The sequence below is a fragment of the Physcomitrium patens genome, chromosome 6 (genome assembly GCF_059467195.1).
Source record: "Physcomitrium patens ecotype Gransden chromosome 6, ASM5946719v1, whole genome shotgun sequence".
NCBI classification, from domain to species: Eukaryota; Viridiplantae; Streptophyta; class Bryopsida; order Funariales; family Funariaceae; genus Physcomitrium; species Physcomitrium patens.
In genome coordinates, this window is record NC_143415.1 from 8,088,388 (window position 1) to 8,110,264 (window position 21,877).

General features: G+C 33.5%; 2 protein-coding genes across 2 annotated transcripts; both read right to left on the reverse strand.

Annotated features, from left to right (window-relative positions):
- Positions 1 to 343: 343 nt before the first annotated feature.
- Positions 344 to 2,226, reverse strand: LOC112283073 (small ubiquitin-related modifier 1). Its single transcript, XM_024521347.3, has 3 exons — positions 1,924 to 2,226; positions 1,017 to 1,166; positions 344 to 825 (listed from the first exon to the last, which is right to left on the reverse strand). The coding sequence occupies exons 1-3, from the start codon at positions 2,041 to 2,043 to the stop codon at positions 760 to 762; spliced, it is 336 nt and encodes a 111-aa protein (XP_024377115.1). The 5' UTR covers positions 2,044 to 2,226; the 3' UTR covers positions 344 to 759.
- A 3,242-nt stretch (positions 2,227 to 5,468) lies between these two features.
- On the reverse strand, positions 5,469 to 10,946 carry LOC112284034 (uncharacterized). Its single transcript, XM_024523525.3, has 11 exons — positions 10,368 to 10,946; positions 9,840 to 9,878; positions 9,064 to 9,155; positions 8,706 to 8,955; positions 8,278 to 8,397; positions 8,029 to 8,104; positions 7,694 to 7,902; positions 7,372 to 7,480; positions 7,048 to 7,140; positions 6,692 to 6,852; positions 5,469 to 6,488 (listed from the first exon to the last, which is right to left on the reverse strand). The coding sequence occupies exons 1-11, from the start codon at positions 10,608 to 10,610 to the stop codon at positions 5,838 to 5,840; spliced, it is 2,043 nt and encodes a 680-aa protein (XP_024379293.1). The 5' UTR covers positions 10,611 to 10,946; the 3' UTR covers positions 5,469 to 5,837.
- Between the last annotated feature and the right edge of the window lie 10,931 nt (positions 10,947 to 21,877).

Consider the following 21,877-nt stretch of genomic DNA (forward strand, 5'->3'; position numbering starts at 1 on the left):
GGAGCACTGAGAAAAGTGACAGCAAGAGTACAGGCAAATGACGCGACGACAGGAGAAGATTTGGACAGTGACCGCTTTGATGAGATAGTGGCATTCTCAGATAACTTTCAACATACTCTGCCCTATGTCTCATCATTCCATACTTCTTACTCTGCACACACTCTGCATGAACATACCCACTACAATGTCACGTTGAAATATACGGCCCACTGCAGGGCTTCATATAAAAGTCTAATTAAGATAACTGGAAGCATGGCGACGTTATTTATTATCGACAACAGCCTCAACAAGATCATCCACCACGAGACAGGAACATCTGGAATGTAGACAACATGAACGCTAATGCAAGACAAGCGAGAACATATAGAATTACCATCAAAGTTTTGTTCTAGATCAAGGTAAACGAAGTCTAGCACACCTGCTAGAGCTAACATGTAGAGTGCAGTGTTGCGGATTTACTAATGAGCGAAACTCGCACAAACTAACCAGATGGCCAGTGAAGAAGATCTCTGCCCCGCATCTATCGCTCAACATACTCCAAACAATGACAAGACGGTTCTACGTTTCGACGAACCAACGTTTTTTCACTCCAGTAGCAGGAGTAAAACTGATCGGTAAACAACACCCATGAGGTAATTCGTGAGACAAGACCATTAGGAGTGACAGCTGTGCTTTACGTTGGAAAAACATTTATGAATTGATGAAAAATCACTCCCCTATATTGTACACGATGTTCGAACTCCTGCATCGGCATTCAAGTCAGCAAGCATTTCCACCAGTTTGATGAAGCATGGCATCGATCTCATCTCCATCTTCCATTTCAAGCTGTCACATCAACGTGGAAAATTCTTATGTTAAAACACAAAACATTTGGAAACAAAATTAGACAGGTAAGTGAGTAAATCGAGAAAGTTGAATCAAGTGAACCGTCCATCTCGACAGAAAAACAAAGCCACGGGATGCTAAAATTCTACTACTGAGAACAAGATAAATATACAGTAACTTGAAATGCATACCTCCGCAGGGGTCTGATCAGCTCGAAGGCGTCTGCCATCGAAAAGAAACGCAATAGATGAGGGATCCACAGATTGGCGATCACAGTACGCGTTCATCAGCTTCCGAAGCGTTGCAGTGCTCTTAATCCGGAAGAACACCTCTCCTCCATCCTACATCATGACAACCAACGCTGCCAAATTAATACGGTGTTGATCTATAAATTAGAATGCTGCCAATCGTCATCTCGTGCTTACGTCGACACACCACGACGAAAAATATGAACGGAACACAACCTGCGTAAACTGAGCAGAAACTTTTTCGACTAAAGAGATACCCAAAGTACAGCGGTATTCTAACAACAAACAAGGCCAGATACTTAAAATCAAGTGGGCAACACAGCCCTTACTAAAACCCCGAGTATTGAGTCCGGTTGCATTTAAACTACTGGAAACCGACCCTCTAGGGTGTAACCCTTTCTATTCATTCACTTCTTTTAAAACGCTTTCCCAAGAACTAAAACCAAAGAGGAGAGAAAGATCTACAGTCATAACAAATAGCATGGCTGCACATTTACGAGCATTGTCCTCGGAAAACCACATAGAAAGACGCACTGCCGAGAACTAAAACGTCAAAGAAACACCAGGGGAAAAAAATAAAATAAAGCAACATTTCAGATCCTACCGCTACCTCCATGAAGTACAAGCAAACGCGTCTCCATGAAAATCCATGCAAATTCATTAAAACCCTACGTCTTTACAGAGAAAAGAATGCAACAAACCCTAACACCTTATCGACGAAAATGCCCAAACCACTCCCAAATTAAACTCGGCGTCACCAAAGCTCAACCACTAACCCCAGTCCTCTCACACAAAAACTTTACACACGTTTTGAATACCATCTTTCTCGTCACTACCAACCGAAACCGACCTGTCCTTTAACTTTGAGGTTGATATGCTGCCCCGCACCGTCGAGCGGCTTCTTCTCCTCCTGATCCTGAGTATTGGTCTGATTGTTGGCCATTTTGCTGCCGTCCTCAACGCCTGACATTGCTACTCGCGCAAATTGAAGGACAACAAAAAAGAAAAGAGAAGAAGAAAAAAAAAAAAAAACACTGGCGGCGCGAAGAGAAGCGCTACTGGGCAGAAGTAAGATTGCACAGGGAGGAGGGGAAGCAGACACGAGGAAGAAGAGCGGGGCTGAAACAAATAGTTTGAAAAAAGCTGCGCTACCGCGCGGTGGATTACAAAACAATGCGACAGGTTCCAAGTTATCTTCCCCCCCCCCTCTTTTTCGTTTGCTAGTCTTACTAATTGCATTCTGTTGCCTCACTAGTACGCTCATTAAACAAGGTTTGTTTAACTAAACCGTATTACTGGGCTGAAAAGATATTTGTTGTAGTCGTAAAGGGCACCATTGCATTAAACTTTTTAGAACAGCTGGAGGAACTGGGACCTTCTGGAAAATTCCATTTATGAGGTGAGGCTATGGTGCCCATGGAAGTTGAATATTTACATAAAGGGAGGAGGATGTTCGAAGCGTGGGAAATTGTTGCCTTCAGTTGTAGTCGTGAGTAAAGCACTGTAACACAAACTTCTCATTCTAAAATACTTGTTAAGGTCAACGAAAGGTCAATGACGATGTACGTGGATTTCTTGCAATGTATAATAAATCATATCTCACATGCACCTTTCGAAACTATACCGAATGTAATCCAATCTTTGTGTGAACCATGTTGTATGATGTGAGGAACGGTACCGATTTATGTGCTCTGAGCTCCAGTAGTTAGCAAAAGTTGCGAAGGAAATCGCGCAATGGATAAAAAATTTGATAGCAATGAAATTGTAGATATGATGGGGACAAGTACCGAAAGAGTAAAGAGGGAGACAGAAAGGAAGTGGTCTAGGACGATGAAAAGTAAAACCATTAGTATACAAGCGACGGCAGGGAATACACCTCTTCAGATTATCTGAAAGATGTCGAAAAAGGCATGAAGTATACAGCCGAGGGCCGAAGGGCAACTTTAGTGCGATGTGATTCAATGTAGGCTAAGTTCAAACCAGCGCATTTTCGGTTTCAAAATGGCTCGCAACAGACCGCGTGAAGGTGTTTCCCGTGATAGCAGACAACTTCACAGATCAAGCTGTGTGCTGTTTCGTTTCTTTCTCGCTAATGCAATCGAGGAAGTCATCATTGCGGTTTAAGGTGAAATAGCGCACCATCAATGAAAAATAGTATATACAAAATATATATATATATATACACATATGCAGTTTCTGTGACCGCAAAGGTGCTATTCGATTACAAAAGCCTCATGTTGCAGTAGCAAAATCAAAGCGGCAACTCGCTTGAAGAGCAATTAAGGAGCTCAGATACACTATGTAAAGTTTGCTTGGATTCCACATCACACGGGAACTTCTTAATGCGTCGCCGATTGCGTAAGGATTTGCCTCGAAAATCCAAGAACTCCCCGGAAATCAGTCCTCACCAATCAAACCGTCACTGCATTCTACATCTTAAGCGGAGATGTCAGGGTAGACTCTTCTCTGCATACGTTAGGGTTGTACCACTCAATAATTTTCTTCCCTCGTTGTGTACAACCTCTACCTTCTCAAATTTCAATCAGAAGGTTAGTCCAATTCTTCTCACACAAAGGATTGTATTATCGAGGTCATTAATAAGAACTTATTGAGGAAAATTAAGCGGAAACGTCTTCCTGAGCGCAATGTTGTTTGAAAGCATCGTGCGCATTTATTATTATTCCAAATTAACCATCTGTAAGTTTAAAAATAAACTGACTGACAAAGACATCATTCTTGATAAAAGGAGGAATACGCAATAGTACACTATTCTAGTTACGATTGGCGTTGTACTCAAAATCTTACTTTATAAATCTCACTTAAACACGCAAAGCTTACCTGATTTACACTATGTTTTCTTGGGCTTTATGATAAGAAAAAAGCACAACAAAATCTATAATTTGTTTTTTGTTCGTAGTTTTGTGAGGCGTCTTCTTTTTCAGGGCTTTGATATTACTAATAATAAGTAAATAATATTCATCGAAGTATTAAAAAATAGATGATAATATAGTTGTACCACGACTAATCAAAAAAAGTATTATGTTCAAAATCTATCACACTTTTCATGGACAATATTCAATTATTCCGGAAAAGACAGCAAAGGGTAGATTACGAGAGTGTCATTACCCTTCAAGAGTTTTAGCCCTAATTTCAATAGGTAATTGTGCTTTTTCGCTGCGGGGAATACGTGCTTCTACCTCGTCGTCGTTGTCGCCACCACATATTGACGAGATTCATTAGATTCCTCCTCGTAATTATCGAGAGTCAAGAGATATCACTGCGCTCGGGATTTGCATTCTCTTTCCGTTACCAGTCAGTGACTCGTCTTCGACAATCACCGAACACATCCCACACTTCATTTGTGTGCAAAATTGTATCAATGTCGAAATCTACGCACCAGCGATGGAAATGGGTGCACGTCGGAGCTCAGAAACAGATAAAAATACCGTTTTATAAAGAACCGAGTTGGGAAAAGTCAAGATACGTTTTCCCTGATTCGCAGAGATATCGAATCCTTCCCCTGAGGCGATGGCGACTAATATGATAACAAACAAGTAATGGTCACCAACGGCTCATTGGCGGTGTGTTCTTAAGCTCGACATGATCTCCGAGCCCCTTTAACGTCACGCTCCCACCTCAGCACCGTAGACTCAAGATTCACAATGCCAGAGTCGTCCAGATTCTCAATGCCACAGTCGGGTCAGATAATTCATCATGCAATTTGCAACTGGACGAAGATCCACATTATTGTGACGCAAGCGTCGAAGACAAGAAAGTGAGACGCTCTTGTATGTGTGGCGGGTCCCTCAGGTGGACTTGAGTGGGGAGCCACAGGCACGAGCTCGTCGGATTCCTGATGTTGCATTCGGGAACGAAACAGGACTGAAGAGTGACTTGTCGATGGAGTTCGATGGGTATCTTTTCATGAAATGTACTAACTTTTTTGCTTTTGAAAGCGGCAAATTATCAGATTCTTTGTTGGACCCCAGGGTAATTATTGAAGCGTAACGGATTGTGTGCATACGAAGTTTTATTTAAAGTATAAGAGTGAAGTTGCGCATGAGTGAGGCGGAAAATCAATGTCAGATTTAAGATTCACCCCTCGTTCGTGGTTGACTGGCGGGCGTCACCCACTGATCACAATGTGCACAGCGTACACAACAATGTCTGTCATGTAGGCTGTGGAAAATGATACAATAGGATTAAGAAGTGAAGTGGCCAAATAGCAGCTTGAACCAGTAAGTATCAATTCTTCTGTAGTCAACTCCAATGAAAAGAAATCACGAATTAGCTTCAAGACCAACAGCAACAGGCAATCTTTAAACGTTGTTTTCACAGCAGATAACTCAAAGAATTGGAGTACACGAAGTTTAAGAGCAATGACACCAACTCAAATGAATTGAAGACTAAAAAGTTGAAGTACGATTATTTCTTTTCTGTTCAGGATCCACTAATTGGAATATCAGAATTCTGGTCACTCACTTTCAGGACTATCCTTGAAGAATACAAGTTCTCCACAGAAAAAATCGACACGATCTATTCTTTCCGTCAAAGAATCCAATTGCCAATGCAAAACTGTGGGGAGTGTCATCTTTGGTGAAATAATTCTATGCTGACATGAGCTATATGTCATTGTTCAAAATGTCCAATCCATCCTACATAACTTGTATCACCTTGCATCCTAAACACAGTCCTGAGAGACATCATTCAATGAACTATTTAAGCTTGAATGAACCGCTACATCCTGCTTTCATAATGAGAGACCTAGCTACCACTAGAGAGCCCCATGTAAAAAAGACCCGAAAGGATTCCAGTTAGCCCAAAAACCAGCCCTGTTATGAGCAACCAATCAAACCTCGCTGACCTCACAGTTTCTGTATCCTGAATTATGTCGACTGTTCCACCATCATCCTCACCAAGTATAAACTTTGCTTTGTGCTTCTCAAGGGACCGATTACGTTCCAAACTGTCCAACTTGATGCCATTTTTATCAAACAAACTGCAAACCTCAGCAAAGATGTTGTACGCGTCCTCTTTATCATCTTTCTGGTTGCTTGAACAACTTTCAGTGCCACAAGCACAAGAGTCGGTAACCTCACTTCTTCCTTCAAATTTTGGGCTATCCTTGGCAATCGATGAGCAAGAACAAGGCTCATCTCCCGATGCGCACGCTCTCTCCACAATTGCAGGTTTCACCTCTCTCTTCGCAGTTGTCGGCTTCACCGGCATGCTACTGGCTCTGAGCAAGGAGGACAAGGAATATGTTCTCTTTTGCTTGATGGGTTTGGCAGGCTTAAGGACCTCACCCATAACTGACCACCTATTCACAGAGATGATCTTTACATCAACGCTGCTGCCCATAAGTCCTTCTGCCTCAGGTAGTAGAACTTGGACATAGGATTTGTTATGCCCAACCTGAGATTAGAGCACCAAATCAGCTTCGAAGTTTGTATTGACTAACAGAAGGATTACACAAGCTATTCAGCAAGTTGGAATTATATAGTATTAGTTCTAAACCACCGAGAAGCGGGAAAATAAAATAAAATAAAATAAAATAAAAAATAAAAACTAAATAAAAACTCAAAAACAATTAAAAAAGAAAAAGAGAAGGGGCTTACAAGATGAACCCCGTCAGAAGCTACATCAGTCACCCACACTCTTTGCTCTTTGCCCTCCATCCCTGAATAAGGGTTGAAGGATTCAAAGAGTGTAGTGAGTTCACGACTCCTCTTCTTTACTTCTGCCGTAGGAACTCGTTTCATCCTTGCAGCTGGGGTACCTGAACATAGCATCACAAGATGCATAATCGAAGGTGTGTTTCTGGATCTTCAGAGTATAGTACAATCTCACCAACAAATCCAAGATGCAAAACCATTGACAGTTGCCATTGCTTGGACGAAATATTATAAGTAATCACTTAAGTTTAACTGCTTCGATATAAGCAAAAGAATTTGAAGCAGAAATAATAACATACCTGGGCGAGGATAGAACTGAGATATATGCAATTGAGAAAATTTATATTCTTTTACTAATGCCATTGTAGCTTCAAAGTCCTCAGAAGTTTCTCCTGCAACATTTTACAATGGAACATTAGGAATACGATAAAATACTTGATCGAATCCCACTTAATGTCTACCAATGTATGGCCCTTGTATTAAGCAGAAAAATGAGAAATTGAATTTCTCAGCTCATGGAAAAGTTAATGAAAATTAGAAGATACAAACAGAAGTCATAGTCTTTCTTTAGCAGAAAGGAAGTGATACGTGCAGATTCATTCGAGTGAAAATGGTGACATTACCAGGAAATCCACATATGATGTCAGTTGCGAGGTGCAAGTCTGGCACAAGACGCAGCAAAGTGTCTGCTACTTTCTTGAAATCACTAACTGTGTATTCTCGATTCATTGCCTGCTTTCACATATAATAGGTATGTTAATAAGGCCTTAAAACAATTGAGTCGTTCACTTTGTATATCCCAAGAAACTGGCAAGTTTACTGCAAGCGTAGCATATAATCCTTTCGGATTCTGTAGGTACTGTTGTTCATGAGGACAAAAACATGCTAAGATGACGTCAAATTTTCGACTAATGCAGGAGATAGTTGAGGTCTCAGAAAGCTTACACACAAGACATTGTCACTGCCAGACTGCACAGGGACATGAAGGAATGAGTAAACGCATGGATGATTCAAAATGGCAGCAATGCTCTCAAGATGTTTCAAAATGTAAGGTGGATTAGTCATGCCAATCCGCAGCATGCAGCTACGGTCTTTAGGAAGAACATCCACCAATGCATTGAGAAGTGTTGGCAAATCCGTTCCCAAATCTATTCCTGCATCACAAATAAGTAAAATGCATTGAATTATGTGCAAAAGGCAAACAACAAGACAGTACATACATAAATTTCCAACACTGCAACCCAGAAACATTATTGTAAAGAAGAGGATAAAGGAGGCACCATAAGCGCCAGTATCTTCACTACTGAGCCATATCTCCTTCACACCTTCGGCAACCACTCCCTTCACCCTATCCACCTTCACCAAACCCGAACCAAGAAGAAATGTTTGGGTAGTCAGTACATTTACAAACTATGTCAGACAAGTTGAGGCACGACTCATGAGAAAATGAGGTACACTATGCAACAGGACTCCTCAGATCGCCCAACCCACATAAATTAAAGATTTCTGTTGAGGGACGAAAAGAATACCAACGATGCCAAAGGATAGCTCCCAAGATGTCCACGTGCATGCTTGGTCTTACAGTAAGTACATGCACCGAGACAACCCACGTTGATAGGCACTATCTCCACAAACTTATTCTTTCTAACCTGTAAGCACCCCCCACAACAGAAAATAACCAATTTTAGACGGCTATACATAGAATTCCGAAAGTTGTGCCGTGACGATTACAAAAAGCATAACAGTACCACTCGTCCTCACCTCACTTAAATACATAGAGGATGTGAACGTGATGTCCAAATAATGGGAACAAAGACGCTAATTGCCGCTGCAAGAACTTCGAGAAAAGAACCAGAAACGATTCAAGAAAAAGCATACTTTCGTACAAACATGGGACTTTGTGATTGAGTTTAAAATCACCGACAGAGGTTTTAATTGGTGGAAAGTTTTCACATACTTTGGGAAGATCAAGAGAAGGGAGAGAACTGCGTCGAAGTAGTCGAACCTCATGGCCCTTGAGTGTCTCTTCTACAACTTCAACAACTCTATCAATTTGTTGAACCCCCACCACACTGACTCCTTCTAGGTCTTTCAGGTTTTTGTCACCTTGAGGAACACAGCCCGCTACTACAAGTGGTTTCCCGGCGTCTTTACCTTTGCGAATGAGGTTCTCCATAGCTGATTGACTTGGGTTCTTGACCGTGCAGCTAAGCATTGAAAACGAAGATTAAGTATAATATTCTTTACACTCCAAAAATCCAACTCATAACAAGAGTTACGAAATGAAACAAAGTGCGTCATGTGAGAATTCCTACGTGTTGATAAGCCACAGGTCAGCACCGTCGGGAGCATCCGTGACACTATATCCATAATCTGACAACTGCCCAGCCATGTACTCGCTGTCACTCTGTTCCACAAACATTGTGCACAGTATAAGTAAATACAGCTCAAGTCCACGTCGAACCATATCCCGGTGGCTAAATGCAAGTTCCTTAATCTAACAAAGGTCTGATGACGTATTCTTCTATCACAAAAATATAACCACCTATTACGAGAATCGCCACCATCACATTGTAATATCAAATATTAACGGATGATAGTGTCAATTCCAGCTGCGGTTGATTGAATTCAAGACCAAGTCACTTAAACAACCTCAAAATTCCTCTCGTTAAACACAGGTAAGAAAATTGCTGGCGATTAGGCTTCACGGAACGCTTTTTGGAAAATCAAAGTGAACAAGTTCACACCAAGCATAATGGTAATGCTTTTTGCAACAGGTTCACACCAAGCACTTCAGTACCGCACATTGAATATTAAGACAAAGATGTGCTTTCACTCGATTCTGGGATCGAACTTCTATGTGGTTTCTAACCCCTTGCTTCGTATTTTCCCTTTAATGTAACTAAACATACCCATCCCCTCTCCTTTCCCTTCGCAATTGCATATTGCCGTATGCATGCAACTGTTTTTATAATGCTAATATAATGTTGTGAGAATCTTGAAGGGTTTAGGGTTTTGACAGTTGCAAAAATCAGAATAAACAATAATAAGGATGCTTCTGTAATTTTAAAATCAATGCCGAAAAGCGCACCTGATTGTGTGAACAGCCAAAAGTTTTCAAGTAGACTGTCTGCATTGCAACCAGAACAACACTATCAATGCTTTCTTTCTTGAATCAGAACAAGTATATACCAAAAAACCCAAGGTACGAAGATTAAAATAAAAATTAAAAGAAGTTCATTTTGAAAAATTTAAAATCACCAAGAAAAATTCAACAACGTCTGCTGACTGAATATGAAACCGTGCTCACAACATTAAGAAATGATCATCAATTCTCTCAATTTGGAATCTAATACGCCATCTGCATCCTATTCACTAAACCCCACATCAATCGTCTACATTATGCAGGGAATGGCATGGAGAAACCCTAAGCCCCAACCAGAGTCTATCGCAGCTCTCTCGCGTGGGCAAGGTCAAATTTCGAGCATCTACCAGCGCATGACAAGTCTGTACAGATCAGGAGCTCCAAAAAGATGATTCTAGCAAAACTATCACAACAATTCCGTTTCCGTATCTGAAAGCAACTCCTAATCTCACAAAAACGAAGGGCGGCACTCACCTCCGTTCCGGGCACTTTATCCGGAGCGGACGTCGTCTCGCCGGCGGTGTCCACACACGTTAATGAGTTCGATGCAGCATCCCGCACGCCGCCCGAATGCGCCGAAATTCTACGCCGCGGCTTGATGGTCACAGCATTGGTGCCGTTGCGACGACCCGAGCCGGACGTGGAATCGGTCTTGGGTAAGTGCAGTCCCAGCGGCGCACCACCGAAATCCCCGATCATATCCTCGATGTCCTCCATGGAGACCTCAATCCTCGAAATGGCACGGCAATTCCTGCCCTCGTCGCCTAATTTTCTAAGATCCCCTTCTCACACACCCACCTACTACGATTACTCGGCCACACCCTGGGCCAGGGACCCCAAAAATCCCACCAGCCAGCCAGGCAGGGGGGAGAAGAATACAAAAATTGCCGAAATTGTGAGATGTGATGGGCTCAGCTATGAGGTGGGAACATGTGCAATTGAGCAAACCACCATCGCTGTCCGAGTGATGCGACAAGCGTGCATCCTCGAGGCTCACACAGAACGCGCAACCTCCCCCTCCTCTCTCTCTCCCTCACTCAAGTGAGGGCAGGAGGGCAGGGCAGAAGGGCAGGGTAGGGCAGGGCAGTGACCAAGGTGATAGATTCTCCCTACGACCACTACTACGTTCATCTCTCTCCTTTCGTCGCTCCCTTGGAAGCTCCACTCCACAGTAAAATATTATTGAATATTTAGATTTAAAATATAAAAATTTTAAGAAATAAATGTACGTATGGAAATAAAAAAATAAAAAAATAAATTAATATTTTTAATATATATATATATATATATATATATATAATCACAAACAAGATTTATTGAAGAATAGAACCAAAGAAATATATGGATTGTTCTAAAACTTGAAATTGTGAGATTGAGGTGCTTCTTATATTACCTTCTTATTTATGCTATATGAACCAGGTTTTATGCAAGTTTTTTAGAGGAAGTTCTAAGACTTTTAGAATCTTTTGCAATTTTAAAAAAATCTTTTATAGAATTTCATTGGTGATTTTAAAAATATAATTTAAGAAGCTTCTAAAATACTATAGAAGATTCTTAGAAACTTTTAAAAAATAATAAAAGAATCTAAAATTTTAGAGAATGTTCTAAAATATTTTAGAGGTTTATTTAATATTATATAATGTGTTTAATACATATCTATATATTATTTTTTAAAAATCTAATAACCAATTTTATAAAAAAAAATTAATAGCTTGGATTTTTATATTTTAAAAAACTTCAAGATTCTATTAAAAATAAGGATCCAAATTGAAGTTTTTTTTTTACAAATGTTTGTTGGTACCTATATCAAAATTGTTTTTTTGCAATATATTTTATTTTGAAGTTTTTTTTATTAATAATGATAATATAATTGCATTAATTTCAATAGTATTAGAATTAAAAAAAATCAAAATCTTATTTTTTGGATTTATTTTAATAATTTTATATATTTTATATTGATGATATATATATTTTTATTATTTTATATGTAGAAGATTCTAATAACATCAAAAGAAGTTATATTTTATTTTATTTTTATTTTTATTCCAAATAAAAAATAAAATGATATTTTTAATAATTTTATTCTATCTTTTACCTTGAATGTTGGAGAATGTTTGTTGCCTAATATTGTTCCAGAGATTTTTACATGCAAGCAAATTTTATTTTCTATTAATGTATTCAACTATATAATATTGATCCATACAAAATAGAAGATAAAAACCACAAGTAAAGATTGTATTTTTATTATTTATTATATTTTATATCCAATTATATTTGAATAATAACAATTCTAACAAATTAATTTAACGAAAATCCTCCTTGTCTAAATCCAACAATGAAGTGCCTGATTTGTGAAATTCTTATTAAATGTCTAAAAAATGTCTTTTGGTATCACTTCAATAAAAGATTTTTCTTTGCAAAGTATCCTACCATAAAGAATTTGTGGCTTTACATCTGTAGGGACTACTTTAGTAAAATGAAGTCATTTGTAATCTCTATCTTTGGCCATATTAAACAATCTACGAATTATACTAAGAGTCACATTTATTGTACCTTTTTGAAACAAATCATGGTTTTTAAAACTACTTTTTAGCTTAGAAACTCACTAGTGTTGCAATAAAATACTTGACTTATATGTATAAGTAAAACAAGAGCCTTTGGACCAAACATGATCATTGATCAAAAGTTGGCCAATGTGAAGTTTTACATATCTTTTTATATAATAGAATTTTTTTTTTCCTATAATTTACTTTAATCAAAAAATACATAAAGAGAATAACAAATACTATATGATGCTTTACTTTTAAAATCTCTTGGATATTTTTAAGGTACTCCATAGTAGCCATAATATAGTTCTTGTCACAAAAACTCAACCAACATGGTTATCCAAGTATCGCAACCATGCAAGCATTAGTTATCTTTAAAGGTACTTTGGCACTTGTTACATAAAAGTAGTATTTAAAAGCATATATGTTACAATATGTAGTGACTTTTGCATAAGTAGGTTTTGATAAATTATACGCATCCATATCAATGTCTTCATGATCATCTACTACTTTTTTGATGCCATTTTGAAACTATTTTAATAATAATAAAAGAGCCGTCAATTGCATAAAAAAAGAAACTAATTGTTTTCCTCTTTGTTTAGGATGATATTGCCTAAATCTCATTGTGCTTCATTGAGGTTTTCAATATAATTTTTAGAATGATTGCAATAAAATTTTAAAATAATTAAATTAAATCAAATCAAATTAAATTTTTGTTACAAGTCCTACACAATATTCTATTCCTACCATTATTCTTTTTTAGTCTTACATACTATATGATCTTTTAAGTATCACATCCTTAAGTTTGACAAAGCCATATACCAAAACACATGCATTCTTCTAAAATGATTGATAATAATGTATAAATAAAAATCATATTTTTAAACTTTCTAATACATCTTAGTTATATGGATTTCTAAGCATTTATATTATTATATTACTATTAGAACTATCCATGTTATATAATCTCATCACATAATACATCATATTTATGTTGATAATTCTCAAATATAAAATCTAAAATATATATATGTCCCAAAACAATGACATATTAAAATTAAAACTCACATTTAATATTCTTTTAACTACCTTGTATTATTGCACATAAAATTATATATTCATGACTTCAATTATATAAACATTTAATTTGGTCATCTTTTCTCTTCCAATTTTATTTCATCAATTAATTTATAATCTTTATTACTATCCTACACAAGCCTTATTGTAGCATTGTATTGTGCTATATACTCAATAATAAATCTTAGAGTTTTTTTTGACTTGGTAGTCTTGTGTAATTGATCTTTTTAGCCATGATAAATTTTTTATGTGATCTTTCAGAGCTTTCATGTATTTTTTAAAGGATATATCTATAATATATAGGTAAGACCACAAATTTTATAATTATTCATTAAGATGGCAAGTAAGATAAGCTATTATATTAAAATAACATGGTTGCATTTTTTTTTCAAGAGTTGCCAAGGTCATGGCCACATTCAAATACACTTCCATCTTTTAATATACATCTACAAATTTTGTAATAATCTTCTAAAATATTCTACTCATTTTCATGAAAACACTAATAATTGTTTCATCTTTAATATTTTAAATATACACTAGCAATATCTATACAAAGAAGATGTGGCAGTTGTGAGACTTCAACCTTGACAACTTCATACCTAAAATTCTCATGTATAAATTAGATATTTATGCCTTTGCCAACTTGATCAAGTGCACAACCTCAAAAAATTTCTTCTTGACATTTGATAATGCGAATAGAATATCCAATATAAACAACCTCTTTCTATTAAGTCTAATTAATCATAATTACAAATATAAAAATAAATATTTTATTTATAAGTTCTTTCTAATAATCAAAGTATCTTTATTTCTAAGCACAGTCTTCACAATATTCTTAGAAAAATTCTTCTTATACTACATGATATCCATAACATAATATATTAAATAAAGCTATATAATTCCATAACAATAACTACATGCTTATTAATTTGATGTGTAAAATCATACTTAAATTTTATTAGATATATATTCATATAAGGATATATGTACTAAATATGATTCAATATCTAATTATTGGTAAATTTTATCATATTCAACTTCATTTATATATGAATATAAGAATTTAGAATTTAATTTCTAAAATTGTAGGTTGAATAAAATATGTTGACTTTCTTCATACCATGATTACATATAAGATCATTAGGACCATCCTCAATTCTTTTTAACTCTAGATAATTTTTTCTATCTTATATTAATTACCATATATTTTTCTATTATAATAATAGCTAGTGGTGGACAATCTTTTTAGCTATTATTAAAATTAGTCTTTATCTAATATTAATTATAATTTGGAGGTAAATATTACGTAAAAAAAATAAAACTTCACACTTTGAACCAATATTATGTAAAAAATATATGCACCAATGGAACTCTTCTATAAGACACTTCAAATCTTGAATTATATGTGCAAGAAAAAAATCAATAGTATTTTCTATAGATGCTTTCTTTCTAAATATAAGTTATATTAAGACTACAAAGAACTTTTTTTGTAAGCAACCACAATTTTTTTTTTAATAAAAAAATATTAATAAATGCCATATGGAATACTTTGAGAATTAATGAAAGTATATTCACACCATCTCTAATTAAGCCAAGTCTATAGTTTGTCTTCATATCAAAAAAGTTATTGTGACTTTTATCTATATCCTTCTATTGCTCATTGTTAATTATAAACCATATCATCTTATCTCTTGTGTGATTATTAACATAAAATTTCATTAGCTTTGCAAATTATAGTGCTTTAAATATTTAATTTAGCTTATGAATAACAAAAAAATATTACAAAATATTTTGCTTAATATAATTATATTTGTGAAAAAATTATCATATATTGCACTATAGACATGCATTTGGATGTTGGTTTATTCTTTTATAGAAAATATGCCCTTATATACAATATAAAATTGTATCTTGCTGTACTTCTATCTTCATTATTAAGTTTATGTATTCTTTAATCATTCAAGGCATATAATTTGATTGACATAACATGTTAGTGAACATAAATGTCAAAAACTTATTCATGAAGGTGTTTGATATTTTGTATATATTGAATATATTTAACAATACTATAGTTGTTTGCAATAAATTCTAAGATAAGCCTTTAAAAATTAGCTCCATGGACTCTTTTATAAGTTCTCATATATTATTATCATCCAACATGACTTCTTCAATCACTAGAATTGTCCCATCAATTATATGTGTGCTTACAATTTAAAATATCAGCATGGATGTAATTGGTCTTAATAAAGGCCTCACAAATCACATCTTTCTTTGTCATATTACTTGCTTAAAAATGTACTAGGTATCTAAATATGGAAGATAAGTAGAAAAGCAATCCTATCAAGTCTAATAAAATCTTAAATAAAATTTAAGTAATTCTTAATAATCCTAATCAAATATTAGCTAATCCAAAATAAATTTAAAAGAAGTTATAAAAAAATACAAAAAAGTCGTAAATTAATTTTTAATTTTTTTTAAAAAAAATCTTTAAAAAATAAAAAAAAATCTTTTAAAAAATAATAATAATCTTAAAGAAATATTAGAAATAATTTTTTTAAAGAGATAACAAAAAATCCTTTAAAGTCTTAAAAAGAAACTTTAAATAAATCTTTAATAAATCTTAGGTCAAATTTTAATTAAAATCCTAATTAAAATATTATTAAATCTTAATCAAATCTTAGATAAAATCCTAATTAAAACTTTAATTAAAATCCTATTGAATCTTAAAAAAATCTTAATTGAAATTCTATCAAATCTTAAAAAATCCTAATTAAAATCTTATTTAATTTTAATCAAATTCTAATTAAAATCATAATTGACATCTAAATTAATTTTAATCAAATCTTAAGTCAAATATTAATTAAAATCCTGATTAAAATCCTATAAAATCTTAATCAAACCTTAGGTCAAATCCTATTTGAAATCTTAATTATAATCCTATTGAGTCCTTTAAAATACTAAAAATATAAATTCTAAATAAATCATAAATAAAATTTAAATCAAATCTTAATTAAAATCTTAATTAAAATCGTATTCAATCTTAATCAAATTCTAGATCAAATCCTAATGAAATCCTAAAAAAATCATAAATCCTAGATCAATTCTAATGAAATCCTATTAAAATCCTAATCATATCTAGATAAGATCCTAAACCATAATCAAATCCTAAGTCTTAAACAAAATGCTTAATAATCCTATAATAAATTAAAAATTCAATAATTAATGATTAAATTATTTATTTTGATTCAAACTTTGCATACCTCGAAACAACTAAGTTAAAAACAAGTACAAAAAGTTTGAAGAAGATTGCAAACACTAAATAGAAAATAATCAAAAATTTCCATTCAAGAATCAGCCAACTTCTTTTTCTAACCTTCATATTGATATTTCTAAGCCACGATTTCTTAATTTCACGATTTAATTTATTTCAAACTTTTTATATTTGTTAGAAATCAAAGTAGCTACTTTTAAAAAAAAATTTATTTCAATCCAACTAGCAGATTGACAGATATCTTAGAAATCTTTAATAGTCCTCTAAATTCCAATTATCAAGACCATAACCTACAAAAATCCTTATATATTTTAATGTAACTACTTGATTGAGCTTAAATTTCTCATAAAAATTTACGACAAGTACAAAAATAATTTTTTAAATTTTCATCCATGATCATGCTACAAAATTCATAAAATTATAAAATTTATAAACTTATTTTTATTTCTCAAAATTCAAATCTACTGAGTACATCACTAACTTTGAAAATCCTTTAATAACTCAATATTAATTCAAAAAATATGAAATCAATACTCAAATATCTTTCTTCAAATTTTCTCTCAAATTTTACTCTTTAATTTGTAAAAGAATCCTAAAGTCACTTTAGATTCATGGTTTTGTGCCTTGGGGTCTGATTTTGATATAGGTTGATAATTGGTCTTCTTTACATATCAAATTTTGATAATTTGAGGCAAATTTTTCTTTAATCTATTTTTAATTTTTTTATACATGTCAATATTAATTTCTTATCTAATTTATTTTGGATTGTCTCATTTATGTCTCTACAAAGTAAATAGAAGTCCTTTCTACCAAAGACAATATTAAGATTAAAGTTTTTACTATCTTTCTATAATTTATCATTATTTTTCTATCATATCTTTTTATTTGGCTCTTCTATAATAACATTTGTATATTTTTTTTCCACTATATAGTTATGTTATCATATGACATCCACTTCCTTTAATATGTGCATCTTCTAGTATATACCAAATAATTCAAATCTTATTTGATTTGAATTATATTATTCATATCTTCATCCAATTTTTTTCATCATTTTTGCCATTTAAGTCAAAATCATCTTATTATCTTAAAAAATAAATGTCTTTAATAAGGCTTCTACATTTTTTTCTATATGTCTTCATTTGAATATATTCACTCATTTTTCTATAAGTGGTATTTTTAACCTTATTCAATTTAGCTCTCAAAATAAATAAGTTACATTATCATGAATAATTTTTATGACATATGGTTCAAACCATCATTTAAAAAACTTCCTTAAAATACTATGTTAATTGTCCAAGCTACTATCATAGACCAAAATTCAATCACCTTTTTTAATTGTTTTAGATTTCAATTAATGTTGCTTATCAAACCATGCCTTATTTTATAACATTACCCTTTTTAATCTTTATAATGCTACTTGTATAACTTTCAATCTTTGTTCAAGTTACTGATTCTATCAGCAAAAATTTCTTTTCTTATTAATTTATCTTCCTATGGTAGTATACTAAAAGAAGATCGAATTTTCTAAGATCTAAAACCTTATCAAATCTATAACAACAAAGATCTTGTTACAACATAATACCAAGCACACCAAAATAAAATTGAAAGTAACTAAAAGGAATGGAACATGAAAGACAAGATTCAGTAAAAGAAAATAGAACCAAACAAAACTAAACAAAACCAAATAGAATAGAACAAGAAAATCAAACTTTACTAGGAGAAAGAGTCTGTAGCCATACATGACCAAATGTCTAAATAGCTTCAATTAGTCATATTTATACTTTGTCCAACTATCATGGAACTTTCTAGATTTTTTTTAATAATAATTTCTATCATAATAACCATTCTTCTAAAAGATTTTAAAGGTGGATCCTACTATGATAACCATCTTAAGAATTTTTAGAAGGTTTTATGGTAGGTCCTATATGAATCACCATCATAAATTTAATTCTAAAAATTTCTCAAAAAATGACTCTAACTACATATTACTATGTGCAAATAATACAAATATCCTATCCATGCCTTATTACAACTAATCTCTCTCCACTAATGCATAACATACTTATTTTGTTCCTGATGGTATTTCCAAATGGTTTCTTGACAATGAATGAGATATTTTTGTAGGTTTGTAAGTTGTATTGTAGATGGAATAACCTTTCAAAAGAACTTTGTATTGAAGTTGTAGACGTCCATTGCTACGGCAAAGATAATAATGCTCCAAAATACTATCCATTTCATATTCTTGTTAGACACTAATCAAAACTGGTGGTGGTGGTAGTGGTTAGTGTTGGTCCAAAAGCGCCTTGCTTCAATATAAAATTCTTTGAACTACAAAACATAAAAGATCAAATAGACTTGAATATGTGGTGGAAGCTCAAGGTAATATGCAATAATAGTAATTATTGCTGAAATACAGAAAGATCTAAGCCATTGAGGTGTTAGCTTATGAACTTAGATTAATATAGGAAATAGAAGGTTGGAATTAAAGAGTAATACCTTGTCACCCTTTCAAAAGGTCTTGTATTGCCAATGGTTCTCCGCATAATGCTTTTGTCAATTTTATGCAATAAAGAGACATTTTTGTACATCTTACAGGGCCATTATAAGCTCTTGTATAAACTCCTCTATTATTGAATTATTGGTGTTAATGGAATAATAGAAGGTTGTTGGTGTAATCAGATGCTAACTGATATTAAGCAAGAATAATGAATGAGTATTACTTGCTTAAATACTATCATTATAGATAAACTTTAACGTGTTAAATATTCATCTCAGTCATAATGATGAATTGCCACAAATATTCATAGCATATCTTCTAGGATTTGATTTGCACACTTTGTTTGTCCATCTATTTGAAGATAAAAAGTCATAGACATGGCAAGTAGTGTCTTCAATAGCTTGAATAAGGCTTGTCAAAAATTCCTTGTGAAGTGTGGATCTCCATGTAAAATGATGACACGAGATAATCCATAGTGATGAAAGATAATGTTGAAGAAGACTCATGCAAATATTGATGTATCAATATCATAGTACATTGCAGCCAAATAAAATTGTTTCAAGAATTGGTCCATAAAGATAGCAACCACAGTGTAATTGTGATGCATCTATGACAAACATGTAATGAGATCTATAGTCACTTACTCCTAACATGCTATAGATAGTAGAATTGATTGCAATAATCCAAGATATGCTGTATTACATGCTTTCTTACATTGGTATGATTCACAAGAACATACAAAAGCTTAAATATCACAATCTAAATCTATCTAAAATCATATTCTTTAGATTTGTTCTAAAGTCTTTTTGTACCTTAGGTATCTAGATATTGGAATGTGGTGTCTTTCTTGAAGTATCCACGTTTGAAGTATAGTATTGTTAGGTATATAAATATGCTTTTTGAAATAGAACAAGCCATTAAAGATATGATAATCTTGATATTGCATATTATCTACCTTTAATCTATTAAGAGCCACCTTAAAAAAAAACCATCACAATGCATAGCTTTCTTTCATTTAGCTCTTTTTATTAAGTATAAAAAGATATTATTAATGGTAGAAATTTTTATCTTATCATCTAATTTGGATTTTAAGTTGAGTCTACATAATAAAGTATCAAGTACACTATGTTGTCACCGTTGCTTGAATTCAAGCTAAATATCAAAGAGTTGCAATTGCTCTTCTCAATGATAATATCATGATTTCATATTTTTCAAATGTAAATTGCGTAATAGGGATCAATGGTTAGTCTGAACAATCATTGGTTTTTCCAACAAATAGTATTGCCACATCTTTGTGGTATGTATAATTGCTAGTTGCTTTTGATCACGTGTAGAATAATTGAGCTCTATCCTTTTGAATTTGTGGAATTCATATGCCATATGTTGAAGGCTCCTAGCAAAGTCTTATTGAAGAATCATACCAATAACAAAGTCAAAAGCATCAATGTCAAGTATACATGGAAGGTTGAAATTATATAGTTGCAATTTTAGAACAATAATCAATGCCTCCTTCAACTCTTTGAAGGCCTTTTTTTATTCTAATTTCTATTCAAATGAAGAATTCTTCTCCAATAAGCTTATTAGTGAGGTAACAATGTGTATAAATTATTGAGCAAAATGGTGATAATATCCAATAAGGCCTAAGAATGAGCAAACTTCACAACTCTCAAGTATCCTTGAGAGTTGGCCAATCTTCCACTACTTTTACCTTATCTTGCTCGATACGCATGCCTTTAGAGGATACTACATGCCTCAAAAAGGTGACCTTTGACTTCCAAAGTTCATACTTTGATTGCTTGCAATAGAAGCAACTGTCATGTAGTCAATGCAATACTTTTCATAGATGTTGTTCATGCTCCTTATAGATTTTATTATAGACTAAGATATTATTAATGAAGACAACTACATACTTATTTAGAAGATCCTAAAATAATCTATTCATATGACTCATAAAAGATGCTAAAACATTGGTGAGGCCAAAAGGTAATACAAGCCACTCAAAATGTCTATAGTGTATATAAAATGTCATCTTTTCTATATTTCTTTTGGTAATAGGAATCTTCCAATAACCATTCTAAAGGTCTATTTGTTAAAGATGGTTGGACATCAAAGTTGGTCAAGAAGATCATCCATGCTTGAAAGTGAATATGCATTCTTGATAGTCTGCTTATTGAGGCCTCAATAATCAATGCAAAATTAAAGTCTACTATCATTTTTGGATGCAAAGAATAAATGTGCTCTTGATAGCAATGTGCTTTTTTAAATGAGGCCCTTCTCCAAGAGTTCATCCAATGACCTTCATAATTCTTCAAGTTCATTTGGTGCTAGGCGATAAATTAGCCAACTTATCAATTTGGCTCCAAACACTAATTCTATTTAGAAAAAGGCACCTCAATTAGGTAGCATGCTACTAGGTAAGTTGGTTGGAAAGACATCTCAATATTTATATATGAGTTATTTTATTCGTTCTGCTCCTTTGGTTGTTTTTTCCACCACTGAGGCAAGGTTTAGAACCACTACATATACCAGTTGCTTATGCCATATTTGCTTCTTCATAAAGATTATTCATATAAGAAATCTCTTAGACATA